Genomic DNA, 14,547 nt, shown 5'->3' with positions numbered 1-14,547 from the left:
GTGATGTTGTCATGTCCATATGGAGGAACTGTGTGATGTCATCATGTCTATATGGAGGAACTGTGTGATGTCATCATGTCCATATGGAGGAACTGTGTGATGTTGTCATGTCCATATTGAGGAACTGTGTGATGTCATCATGTCTATATGGAGGAACTGTGTGATATCATCATGTCCATATGGAGGAACTGTGTGATGTCATCATGTCCATATGGAGGAACTGTGTGATGTCATCATGTCCATATGAAGGAACTATGTGATGTCATCATGTCCATATGGAGGAACTGTGTGATGTCATCATGTCCATATGGAGGAACTGTGTGATGTCATCATGTCCATATGGAGGAACTTTGTGATGTCATCATGTCCATATGGAGGAACTGTGTGATGTTATCGTGTCTATATGGAGGAACTGTGTGATGTCATCATGTCCATATGGAGGAACTGTGTGATGTTGTCATGTCCATATGGAGGAACTGTGTGATGTCATCATGTCTATATGGAGGAACTGTGTGATGTCATCATGTCCATATGGAGGAACTGTGTGATGTCATCATGTCCATATGGAGGAACTGTGTGATGTCATCATGTCCATATGGAGGAACTGTGTGATGTCATCATGTCCATATGGAGGAACTGTGTGATGTCATCATGTCTATATGGAGGAACTGTGTGATGCCATCATGTCCATATGGAGCGAAATCTCTGATGAATGTTATAATTACCTTTTAGAAAGTTTGACACAAAGAATAAAAGCAAAAGGGGTCCAAGGTGTACCTACGGTACTAAAGTGGCCAGATGGTGATATATAACATATTTCCCGCAACAATAGTTTGCAAAGATAACTAGTTTCTAAAATAATTCAGTTTTAGCATGCACTGATATTCCAGGTACAGTATGAGACCACTCATTCTGTTAGTTTGAGGATCGGGGGTGTTAAAGCCATTCATCAATTCTTTTTCTATGCTTCGATCAATGGAAAGTAAATTTATATATTTTAAATTTATAATAGTGGAAGAGTTCAGGAGGCAACCTTGGTGCGAGTGCACTAAGAGACCCAAATGTGTCCCATTAATCTTGATAAACTGCACAGCACATTTTCTGTATAACTTTGTGAGAATAGGAACATATTTTATGCATGATAGTTCTTATGTATAATAAGTGACCTGAAATGAATATCAAAGAATAGCTTTCAGTTGATGTCCTCAGAGAGAATAATATGAGGGCACCTAGCTGGAGATTTATGAAGGACATGTGCAATTTTCAGAGGTCTTTTTAAAAATTAAAGAAGCAATCTGGTTCCTATGGGCAACTGCACCACTCTTCCTCTGAACGTATTTTGATAAATCTCCTCCATAGTAAGTTTACCAAAGAAACACAGGTACAAACCCATATCGGATCAAAAGGTTAATTTCACTCCGGAATAATGAATAGTTTTAACAAATGAGATTGAAAAAGTGGAAAAATTGAAAAAATTTGCTTAACAAAAGTAAAGTTAAAAAATTTTTTCCATAGTGTTAATATTGAAAAGTTTAGAATACAGAATAAGGTTGAAAAAAGAAAAAAACTACAAAATGAAAAAAATTTCCTTAAAGGGTTATTCCGGCTTTATACATCTTATCCCCTATCCAAAGGATAGGAGATAAGAGGTATGATCACAGGGGTACTGCCGATGGCCATCACGCCCCCTCCCATAGACATAACCCTCCCATAGACATAAATGGAGGGGACATGGTGTGACGTCACATCCCCGTCTCAGAGGCAGTGCCAAGCACAGAATGCCGGGGGTGCATCCAGATCGCAGGGATCCCCATTGGCGGGACCCCTGCGATCATATATCTTATCCCCTATCCTTTTGGATAGGGAATAATATGTATAAAGCTGGAATACCCCTTTAACAAAAATAAGCTAAAACAGAACGGAACATGACTAGGATATAGCAATTTACAATTATTGGACTGTCTTACTACTGCTTCACAGGAACTGAAGCAGGGCTCAAGTCCTTCAGGAAGGCATGGGAACGGACTTCCTGCACTTTTTCCTCAGCAGACACACTGTTCCCATTAGCAGGAGTCCTGCAGGGCTAGCCCTTGAGTGGGCTGCACAGTCTATTCAGTCTATATCTCATATAATCATATTAAAAAATACTCTGGTGCCAAGTACCCATGGAGCAGCGCTTCAGCCTGTTTAGCCAGTCATTGGCTGTAATGTTATCCCCCTTCAAAGGGAAACTGACAACCAGTTCCCCTGCATTAAACCCAATACATAAGATTATGGTGCGGGTGAACTGGATTAACATGATACTATATATTTTTTATTGTATATTATATATTATAATATTATTCCAAAGATACAGGATTTATTAGCCTCCAGCATTGCGCAATGAAGGAGAGACTCGACATACTCAGCATAGTCTGCTTCTATATGTCTGCCCATCTCATGAATATTTATGGACCCTTCACCCATGTGAGCATGAGGTGATTGGCATATAGGAGCAGAGGGGACGGAGGCAGGGATGCTGGGTCCCTCCTCCATTGCGCAGAGGACAACCTATACATATTAGCAACATAGCCTAATACACTTTGGGGGAGATTTATCAAAACCTGTCCAGAGGAAAAGTTGCTGAGTTGCCCATAGAAACCAAACAGATCACTTCTTTCATTTTTAAAGAGGCCTGTGAAAAATGAAAGAAGCGATCTGATTGGTTGCTATGGGCAACTCAGCAACTTTTCCTCTGGGCAGGTTTTGATAAGTCTTCCTCTTTGAATCCCCAGAATGGCGGTGCCTACCATGTAAGTAATACATCATTTTAATTGTGTGAACCAGCTTTCAGTTTCCCTTTAAGCATGGAACAGAAGGCATGTGGCAAGGGATCAGGGCAGGTGAGTATAACTTGTTTTTTATTTTTGTTTTGAAAAAATGTTGTGGTGCCATAGAACCACTTTAACCTATTACAATGTTTTTTAAGGACCTTAGCTACTAACCAAACAACTGTAATGTTTCCAAATGATTTTTTTTCCCTAATAACCCAAATTGTTTCTCGGTAGTTTGATAAATGGAGCTGTAATTGTGAAATCATGATGTGAACTTCAGTGTTGCTTATTTGGTGGCATTCCCAAAATGTTTTCCATGCTTAGCAAAGAGGATCACAATCTCATTTAGTCATTTAGGCGATTTGCAGATAGGGAGATTTAGGATCCGGCCTTCTGGGAGAGGTTGTGTGACTCCCCAATGCCTCAGACTATGTTACAAAAAAAATTATAATAATAAAAATAAAAACAGATAAGACCAGAAAGTAACAACAGTTTTCTTCTTCTTCTTCTTCTTCTTCTTCTTCTTCTTCTTATTATTATTATTAATGTTCATGTCTTGAAGTAAGATTGCCTTGTCTCTATCCATGATAGTTAATAGTTATTGAGGGGAAAATATGGCATTTTATTCAAATACCATAGATTTTTGGTCCCCAAGACTTTTTTTTCCAACACATATTAACGTGTCTAAAAATGTGGGTGGGGAGTAATGTGTTCACACAATTCAATACTTACACTAAAGGTGTAAAGAACACCAGCATGTATGACCGCAGGGGTTTCATTTTGTACTCTCCCTCCTTTGTTGTCACACCTATGAAAGATTCATAGGCAATGTTACAAAACCAGCAGAGTATCTGGCATTGCCCAGTCTTTCTACCTAAACCTTGTCCTCGAGTGGGGCTGAGCTTTGACGAAGAGATTGTAGAACAAAAAACAGAAGGGCCTTGTGGAAGAGTGTGTGGATTGTGGGAGGGGGCTTGGCTTGCAAGCCGGACCGATACATTCCCCCAGAGATGTGGAGCTAAGGTGTGTTAAAGGACATGTGATGTGCGTGTATCAGGCCTTGAGCCAAAACAAAATCCATAACATAAAAATTCTGCTCAGATACCTCTTTTACACTAATGTAGTTCTCCATGCCTTTGCACAGTCAAAGGGTATGGCCCATGTGAATAGGGCTAAACATGGACTTATTGAGGCCACTCCAACATGTCATGAAACCTCTGCCTTGTAGACCTTTTGGGCGAATCTAAAGTAAAACTGAATTTTCGAGCGTTTATTGGAATTTATAGAGCATCTAAAAGAAACATAATCTTTTTGGTTACACGAACATCTGATGTAAGCATACGGTTACGAAGCTGGTGTATTCCATCTGCACCCAATGCTTTCTCTTCAGTAATCTCCTGGTTCACTTAACTGTGTTCAGTATTTAACACAGTGTTTCCCAACCAAGACGCCTCCAACTATTGCAGAAAACTACAACTCCCAGCGTGCCCAGACAGCTTTTGGATTTTGTTTGTTTTAGCAGCATCCAGATTTCTGGAAATAGATTTTGTAGAGGGGGGGGGGGGGGGGGCTTAGTTTTTGCAATGGGGGCAACTGACTTATTTAACAGAAAAATTGAGATTGGAACTATTTTGTGTAACATACTGAGCCGTATGAAGCTGCAGAATATAGGATGCTTACTGTAAGTGGTTTACAAGATCCTGTTCCTTGGCTTCCTGACCTCACACTGTCCACTCAGGAAGCAACACTGACAATCAATTTCACATGCTGTTGTGCAAATGGAACAGGCAACAGGTGAAAATTATTGGCAATTAGCAAGGCACCCCCAATAAAGGAGTGGTTCTGCGGGTGGTGACCACAGACCACTTCTCAGTTCCTATGCTTCCTGGCTGAGGTTTTGGTCACTTTTTAATGCTGGCGGTGCTTTCACTCTAGTGGTAGCATGATACAGAGTCTACAACCCACACAAGTGGCTCAGGTAGTGCAGCTCATCCAGGATGGCACATCAATGTGAGCTATGGCAAGAAGGTTTGCTGTGTCTGTCAGCGTAGTGTTCAGAGCATGGAGGCGCTACCAGGAGACAGGTCAGTACATCAGGAGAGGTGGAAGAGGCCGTAGGAGAGCAACAACCCAGCAGCAGGACCGCTACCTCTGCTTTTGTGCAAGGATGAGCAGGAGGAGCTTTGCCAGAGCCCTGCAAAATGACCTCCAGCAGGCCACAAATGTGCATGTGTCCATTCAAATGGTCAGAAACAGACTCCATGAGGGTGGTATGAGGGCCCGACATCCAAAGGTGAGGGTTGTGCTTAAAGCCCAACACCGTGCAGGATGTTTGTCATTTGCTAGAGAACACAAAGATTGGCAAATTCGCCACTGGCACCCTGTGCTCTTCACAGATGAAAGCATATTCCCACTGAGCACTTGACAGATGTTACAGAGTCTGGAGACGCCGTGGAGAACGTTCTGCTGCCTGCAACATCCTCTAGCATGACCAATTTGGCAGTGGGTCAGTAATGGTGTGGGATGGCATTTCTTTGGGGGACTGCACAGCCCTCCATGTGCTTGCCAGAGGTAGCCTGACTGCCATTAGGTACTGAGATAAGATCCTCAGACCCCCTCTGAGACCATATGCTGGTGCGGTTGGCCCTGGGTTCCTCCTAATGCAAGACAATGCTAGACCTCATGTGGCTGGAGTTTGTCAGCAGTTCCTGCAAGAGGAAGGCATTGATGCTATGGACTGGCCCAGGAGTTGGCGGATGCTTTAGTCCAGGTCTGGGAGGACGTCCCTCAGCAGAGCATCTGCCACCTAATCTGGAGCATGCCCAGGTGTTGTGGGGAGATCATAGGGGCACGGGGAGGCCACAAACTTACTGAGCCTCATTTTGACTTGTTTTAAGAACATTATATCAAAGTTGGATCAGCCTGTAGTGTGGTTTTCCACTTTGATTTTGAGGGTGACTCCATATCCAGACCTCCATGAGTTGATAAATTTGATTTCCATTGATAATTTTTGTGTGATTTTGTTGTCAGCACATTCAACTATGTAAAGACGAAAGTATTAGTTTATTCATTCAGATCTAGGATGTGTTATCTTAGTGTTCCCTTCATTTTTTTTGAGCAGTGTATGTATGAGTATAGGTTACAGGCGTACTCCACTGGAAAACTTTTTTTTTAAATCATTTGGTGCCAGAAAGTTAAACAGATTTGTTAAATTACTTCTATTAAAAAATCTTAATCCTATCAGCTGCTGTTATGATCCACAGGAAGTTCTTATCTTTTTGAATTTCCTTTCTGTCTGACCACAGTGCTCTCTGCTGACACATCAGTCCATTTTAGGAACTGTCCAGAGGTTTTCTATGGGGATTTGCTCCTGCTCTGGACAGTTCCAAAAATGGACAGTGGTGTCAGCAGAGAGCACTGTGGTCAGGCAGAAAGGAAATTCAAAAAGAAAGCAACTTCCTGTGGATCATACGGCAGCTGATAACTACTGAAACGACTAAGATTAGCAACTGTGGTGGGAATAAAGCCTTACTGCTAGTAGTAGTGTTTCCCAGTGCATGTTTACCAATCAAAAGGTGTGTATGTATATGTATGTATATATATATATATATATATATATATATATATATATAGTGTGTGTGTAGTCCTCCAATGACATTGTGAAGTCCTTCATATTACAGCTGTGTTTTAGTGTCTATATTACTGCAGCACTTTACATTTTAATTCCCTGTCATTTCTCCACATGCAGCAAAGAAAAATATATAATGGAATTGTACAATTCAGGGCCATTTACCACCAAACTCTCAAGTTTTATAATGCTATGGAAACAGTTTTTATGTTTATAAAATTAAACATAAACTTGATTTAGCTGATTCTCTTTTATTTTAAGACTGGTGGTTTAGGTAACTACGATACATTTCATGTTACTTTCGAATATTAAATTTTAATTATTTTAATAAACTGAAATACATTTTTTATTTATACACTTTGTTCTCGTTCTGTAGGTAATGAACTGCCAGTGTGTGCCAGTTGTGGACAAAGCATCTATGATGGACGTTATCTACAGGCCTTGGACTCGGATTGGCACACTGACTGTTTCAGGTATGACTGGAAACCTGGAAGAAAGCTGATTCACATACGCTACATGCATAAAATGCCATGTGTGAATGTATGTGTGTGTATTTTGGTGACATTTGTTTCCTGACACTTTGTACATTTTTTTTCTGGTGTTTTTGATGTCATATAGAGAAGTCTATGGAGAAGCAGATCCTCGAGTAAATTCATATTGGCCGCCTCCTGCTTTTAGCTGAGAAGCGGATGCAATTGTATTCAGTCTAGACAATTCTCTATGACAGGCATAGGCAACCTTTGGCGCTGCAGATGTTTTGGATTACATCTCCCATGATGCTTTGTCAGCATTTTGGCTGTAAAAGCATCATGGGAGATGTAGTCCAAAACATCTGCAGTGCCGAAGGTTGCCTATACCTGGTCTATGAGCTTAGCAGCATTGAGTTCAGACTGATACGTTGTAGAAAACTAGAAGAGGTTTTTCGATTTGCTGCTGATATACTTAGCTCACAGAGCATTGCTTAGATTTGGTTTAATAGATTTGATAATTATAGCTTGCGTTTGCCATACTATCATATGGTACTACTAGAGTGGGCTACCTATCAGTGTTTTGGTGATACGTTTATATTGGTTGTAGGGGTGAGTCTTTATCTTGTGGCTGTATACATTGTTTGCATTTCAATACATTTTGGATTTTTGTTTTGTTTGGATTTCAATACATTTTGGATTAGTGGTTATTGAGTAATTATTTTAAGGGGTAGGATTTATAGGTGTACAATTAAAGCTAACCCATAAGGGATTTGGGCAGCATGAAACAGAGACAGGGACTGGATCATGACATACTATAGTTTACTCAAGAATGCTTGGGCAAACCAAAGGATTCAAAGTTTTAAAAAAGCTACTGGGAATGGGGTAACAAGTCTTTAGAATTGTCCTGAGTGACACATCTCTCCAATGGGGAATTCCGGATAAAAATTCTGCCATGGGAACACAGCCCTAGGGTAGGGAGCAGATGTGTGGACCGCCCACCGTGACTACCTACTCGTTCCCAGCAGCTTTTAAAACTATGATTTCTCTAAAATTCCTGAGAGTTTCAGAGTAAATTATAGTGCGTTGTATTCCAGTTCCTTGTCTCTGTCTCATGCTGTCCATAGTTTGGGTTAAAATGCAGGTTTTACCCCACAGACCTTAATGTTGGGAATCTGAAAGTTGTTGGTTATTGTTCAGATGATAGATATGCCCTGTTTTCTTGTTCAGGGATTTTTTTTTTATCCAATTAAATGGTTTATACAAATCATATTGAAGCTTCCAGGTTACTTCATTTTATTCTTTTATTAAAGAGGTAGAGAAAAAAGTTTTTTTCTATTTACGTTTGATGCCTATATTTATTAATGAGCACTGTTGTACGTATGTGATCTTCACATAGAGTTCTACATTGAAGATAATAAAAGCCAAACATTTAGGCAGGGCTGCTGATATCATTGTATATACAAGAAACTACTTGAGATACCAAACTGTTTTAAAAAATACATGTTAAAATTAGAGGAACTTGTCAAAGTTGCTCAGATCCTTACATATAATGTTTCCTGTGAAAAAAAGAGATTTTTTGCAGTGATATTCATATAAGTATACCGTACTTACAAAAATAGCTCTGCACAAGCATCTCACTTTATATATATATATATATATATATATACCGAGTACCACCTTATACAGTATACCAAGATTCAACATGAAAAACAAAAGTGGACCAGCTCCTCTAGGTGTCCAGACCCTTTTAAAAAATTTTTTTTTATGGTGTTCACTGTGCGGTAAAAGTGATGTTATATTTATTCTGTTGGTCATAGGATTAAGGAGATACCCATTTTATATAACTTTCTATGTTCTTTTTCCTTTTTCTGAGCAAAATTCTTTTTTATTCAGCTATTTGTACCAAAATTGGCGAATTTTGCGCTTTTTTGTTGTTGCTTTTTTACGGTTCACCGTGTGGGAAAATTGACAATTATAGTTTTATAGTACACGTCATTACGGACGTGGCAATACCTATTATGCATATGATTTGTGGTTTTTTTATCTTTTTTGATGACAATACAGGGTTTTATTGGGAAAGGGGCTTTTTTTTTACACTTCATACATGTATTGAACAACCTTTTATTATTTAATTTTTCATTCTTTACTGGTTGCTACAATACATTTGTACTGCAGCACAGTATGACTCTCAGTGTGATCTGCTGCAGATACTACAGCCTGTGTGATCCAGCCTGTGGCTGGATCTCACAGGCTCCCATATCTGGCAGACAGGAGGTCATCAGCTGACCTCCTGCTGCCATAGCAACGAACGGTGACCTGCGATGGCATCTATGGTGTTGACAGTGCGCTCCCCCTGTCAACACCATAGATGCCGTGATCAGGATTGATCACAGCATCTATGGGGTTAATATTGTTGTGACCAGCACCCCGGCAGCTCTGGCGGTAGTGCAAGAGATCTCTAGGACGTATGCATACGTCCCAATGCGTGAACGGTGTTGGGTGCTGGGACGTATGCATACATCCTATAGCGGGAAGGGGTTAAAACAGTTTGCTATTCATTGGTAAATAAACACAGGTGATTGCACATAGTTATTAAGATACCTAGTAATAATAAATATGGATCCAAAAAGAAGATATAGTGAAAGAAAAAAGTAAGACAGAATAAATAAAAATACAGTGAAACTAAAAACAATGATGGCAGTTGCGTATTAGTCCGGTGCACATATGATGGGTTTGTGCTAAATGTCAATAATATTCCACAGTAATAGTGCGACAATATGGTGTAAGGGGATGCGATACCTTACTGTCCTGTCATCATGGGGATGTTGGATCACTGTGGCTGGTGTACGGGTGTCACAGAATGACAGCGTCATATCTCTTAAAAGCGCCAAGCACAGCTGCAGTTGTAATGTCCCAGATAGGTGTGCGTCACCGCTGATGCATGTACTCTGCTGACAGGCACTTCTTTGACTTGTTAAAGGCCCCTGACGGTCCTGGTCGAGGCATATGCATGAGATGCAGTGTCCTGGGATTAGAACAGGTGCTCCTTCTACTTGACGGATAGTGAGGTGTCAGATTTCCAAGTTGAATTTTTCTGTTAGAAATTATTATCGCATATAGGTGTGGATGTTCACAGGTGAGGCTGAACGCGTTTCGGAGTCTCTCTTGACCCCTTTTTCAACAGCATCATGCTGTTAAAAAAAAGGGGTGAAGAGAGAAACTCCGAAACACGGAGCACCTTTTCTAATCCCAGGGCACAACGTCTTCTGCATTCACCCCGACCTGGATTGATAGGGGCCTTCAACAAGGAGTAGAACTTGACTACAAGTCAAGTCAACAATGTCAGCAGTGTGCATGCATCCGCGGTGACGCACGCATTTCCAGGACCTTACAACTGCAGCTGAGCTCGGCACTTCTAAGAGACAGACGCCGTCATTCTGGGACAGCTGTACACCAGCCACAGTGAACAAACATCCCTGTGGAGATGGGACAGTAAGGTATCGCATCCCCTTACACCATATTGTCGCACTATAACTGTGGAATATTGTTAACAATTAGCACAAACCCATCATATGTGCACCGGACTAATACGCAACTGCCATCATTGTTTTTAGGTTCACTTTATTTTTATTTATTCTGTCTTACTTTTTTACTGTCTTACTATTTCTTCTTTTTGGATCCATATTTATTATTACAAGGTATCTTTTAATATCTCTGTGCAATCATCTGTGTTTATTTACCAATAAATAGCAAACTCTTTTAATAGTATATCCAATCTCATGGCTGTATATTGAGTAATAGACCCTCAGATTAGGTTGTGAATACCTAGAGGGGCTGGTCCACATTTGTTTTTTCATATAATATTTCCTGCGTCCAAGACATGATATTCAACAAAGGACGGTTGATTTGTTGCCTACGATATCCCATTTTGGCACATTCCATTGTCGAAGTCATGTATTCAACCTGTTACCTGTCAGTGCTTTTAAATGGATTATTGAGTATTTTTTTTTCTATTCCTGCATAATCCTTTTAATGTTAGGGCCAAACTATGTATATGATCAGATATTTCCAGATTAAAAGGTATTGTAAATATCTTTATGATGTGATGTATATATTCTGAGTGACACAGAGAGCCTGCATTAGAAAAATCACAAATATAACAAATAGAGGGGGCTCAGCTAAAAGTGGGCATTTAAAATGTAATACCTGGGTGCTATCAAGAGGTATTTAAACCATAACAATAGACCTAAGAACAAGCAAACACTTAATTCGCAAGAAGAACACCAAACAACCAGTAGTGTCATATTCAAAGTACAAAATATTTTATTATACATAAATGCAGAGGAAAAAATATACAGGGACGAACAAGTTAAAAACACTAAAAGAACCCAAATACTTTGGGTAACCATGATAGTAGAGGGGGACAAAAAGCACCCACCCTATATATACGGTAAATGAAGCACTCTCCATTGGTTTTAGAAGTAACAATAATCTGAATAACCATGCTCAGCGACTGTTTTGACTCTAGTGGTACTTTGTGTTTTGATGACAGGGATTATTTTAAGAGGGAGCTGTCTTCTTGTGGGTTATTATTGACAATTTTTTTTGTTTGCACCATTTGTTTCATTTTGCTCCAGAGGGACGCCACAATTATTGTTGATTATTGTGTCTTCTAGAACCAGTGGATATTGGGTGGGTGCCCGGTAGAGGGTGTGCTTTTTGTCCCTCTCTAGTATCGGGGTTACCATAAGTATTTGGGTTCTTTTAGTGTTTTTAACTTGTTCGTCCTTTATGTATAATATGTATAATAAAATATTTTGTACTTTTTGAATATGACACTTCTATTTGTATGGTGTGCTTCCTGCGAATGAGGTGTTTGCTTGTTCTTAAGTCTATTGCATTTGAAAAATAACATTACCATAAAATACAGATTATGCTCTACGACTGCCCTTCAGACAGTAAAGTACAATAGACGTCCTGTTCCAGTATTGGCATTGTAAGCAGCACTTAGTCTAATGAATGATGCTGTTACTTCTACAGCCAGTAGCAAAAATGGAAATGATTCTGAATAACATAGGCTTGGAGATACAGCAAAACAAAATATTCTGTATTGAATATTTATTGCCCATCATTCAGTTATTGCCAATGAATGCCATAGCACTAAATAGAATGTGCTCTAAAGTCTGTGACTGTGCCCAAAGCCTATCACAGTGTAATATTCCAAACACATTAGGAGCATTCCATTGGAAACCAAATAACCAATGAGTGTGTTTTTAATTAAATGTGGGAGGAAATCATATTACTTGAGAGAAAAGCTCAGAAACATGGGGGGAGCATATATTGTCTATGAAGATATTGCCATTTTGGAATTAAACTCATGATGCCCATTTGGCATGGCTGTAGTTTCCACTAAGACTATATATGAGATATGTCATGTAAAGGTATACTGATAGAGAAATGAAGATTTCTGCATTTGGATCAATTAGTCAGGGATATTAGATTGATGGGGGCAGAGATACTCTTGTATTCACTAAATCCTTGAGAAGACATGCAAAGAGGAATAATTTACATTAATCCTACAACTAACCTTGTATGTGCTCTTACCAGCCACACTCAAGGGCAAAATATTGAAACAGGACTCCTGCGTAGGTGGGTACAATGAGATTACTGCACAGGGATCCTGGTCTGGCATATCCTAGGCTGCAGGACTAAAGAGATTGAGATGTTTTCTTCATTGTTGAAATCAGTGGCGGATCCAGGGAGTGAAGCAACAGGACAATTGGTGGCTGCAGGACTTGACTTTGAGGTCTCCAACACTCTGGGCACACACACTAGGCACGACTGCACTGGACCTCAGCTTAGCAGAACAGCAGAGCTTAAAGAGAGAGGAGCTCCACCCAGGGCTTATATGTGGGAGACTAGCAGGGAGCCCATAGATCACTCTTGGGATCACCTGGTCACTGGTACCTCCTGGGCAACAATCACATGACATATCACATGGTATAACTCTTAAAGTGATACAGTGGGGATCAAAAGTTTGGGCACCCCAGGTAAAAATGTGTATTAATGTGCTTAAAGAAGCCAAGGAAAGATGGAAAAATCTCCAAAAGGCATCAAATTACAGATTAGACATTCTTATAATATGTCATCAAAAGTTAGATTTTATTTCCATCATTTACACTTTCAAAATAACAGAAAACAAAAAAAATGGCGTCTGCAAAAGTTTGGGCACCCTGCAGAATTTATAGCATGCACTGCCCCCTTTGCAAAGCTGAGACCTGCCAGTGTCATGGATTGTTCTCAATCATCATCTGGGAAGACCAAGTGATGTCAATCTCAAAGGTTTAAAATTCCCAGACTCATCTGACCTTGCTCCAACAATCAGCACCATGGGTTCTTGTAGGCAGTTGTCTAGAAATCTGAAACTGTTGATGCTCACAAAGCCGGAGAAGGCTATAAGAAGATAGCAAAATGTTTTCAGATGTCAATATCCTCTGTTCGGAATGTAATTAAGATATGGCAGTCATCAGGAACAGTGGAAGTTAAAAGAAGATCTGGAAGACCAAGAAAAATATCAGACAGAACAGCTCGCAGGATTGTGAGAAAAACAATTCAAAACCTACGTTTGACTGCACAATCCCTCCAGAAAGATCTGTCAGACACTGAAGTTATGGTACACTATTTCACTATAAAGGGATACTAGTACAAATATGGTCTTCATGGAAGAGTCCTCAGAAGAAAACCTCTTTTATGTCCACACCACAAAAATCAGCATTAGAACTTTGCAAATGAACATGTAGACAATCCTGATGCATTTTGGAAACAAGTTCTGTGGACCGATGGCTGGCTTTTTGGCCGGAATGAGCAAAGGTACGTTTGGAGAAGAAGGGAACAGAATTTAATGAAAAGAACCTCTGTCCATCTGTTAAGCATGGGGGTGGATCAATCATGCTTTGGGGTTGTATTGCAGCCAGTGGCACAGGGAACATCTCACGAGTAGAAGGAAAAATGGTTCAATACAATTTCAGCAAATTTTGGATGCCAACTTGATGCCATCTTTGAAAAAGCGGAAGTTAAAGAGAGGATGGCTTCCACAAATGGATAATGATCCTAAACACACCTCGAAATCCACGGGGGATTACATCAAAAGGCGTAAACTGAAGGTTTTGCCATGGCCTTCACAATCTCCTGACCTCAACATAATTGAAAATCTATGGATAGACCTTAAAAGAGCAGTGTGTGACAGACAGCCCAGAAATCTCAAAGAACTGGAAGACTTTTGTAAGGAAGAATGGGAAAGATGCCTCAAACAAGAATTGAAAGACTCTTGGCTGGCTACAAAAAGCGTTTACAAGCTGTGATACTTGCCAAAGGGGGCAGTAAAAGATATTAACTCTGCAGGGTGCCCAAACTTTTGCAGATGCCATTTTTTTGTTTTCTGTTATTTTGAAAGTGCAAATGATGGAAATAAAATCTAACTTTTGTTAACATATTATAAGAATGTCTAATCTGTAATTTGATGCCTTTTGGAAATTTTTCCATCTTTCCTTGGCTTCTTTATGCACATTAATACAAATTTTTACCTGGGGTGCCCAAACTTTTGATCCCCACTGTAACACATTTTATACAGTACAAC

General features: G+C 39.9%; 1 protein-coding gene across 2 annotated transcripts in view; it reads left to right on the top strand.

The window, feature by feature from the left end:
• Positions 1-14,547, top strand: part of LIMK1 (LIM domain kinase 1) — a 119,511-nt gene that overhangs the window by 19,786 nt on the left and 85,178 nt on the right. For both annotated transcript variants that reach the window (XM_056558532.1, XM_056558534.1), the window contains exon 2: positions 6,818-6,914. In XM_056558532.1, coding sequence (XP_056414507.1) covers positions 6,818-6,914 — 97 coding nt within the window. The remainder of the gene's footprint in view (positions 1-6,817; positions 6,915-14,547) is intronic.

This window comes from Hyla sarda, chromosome 2, assembly GCF_029499605.1.
Source record: "Hyla sarda isolate aHylSar1 chromosome 2, aHylSar1.hap1, whole genome shotgun sequence".
In the NCBI taxonomy this organism is placed as follows: Eukaryota; Metazoa; Chordata; class Amphibia; order Anura; family Hylidae; genus Hyla; species Hyla sarda.
This window is presented reverse-complemented; position numbering and strand designations above follow the sequence as displayed.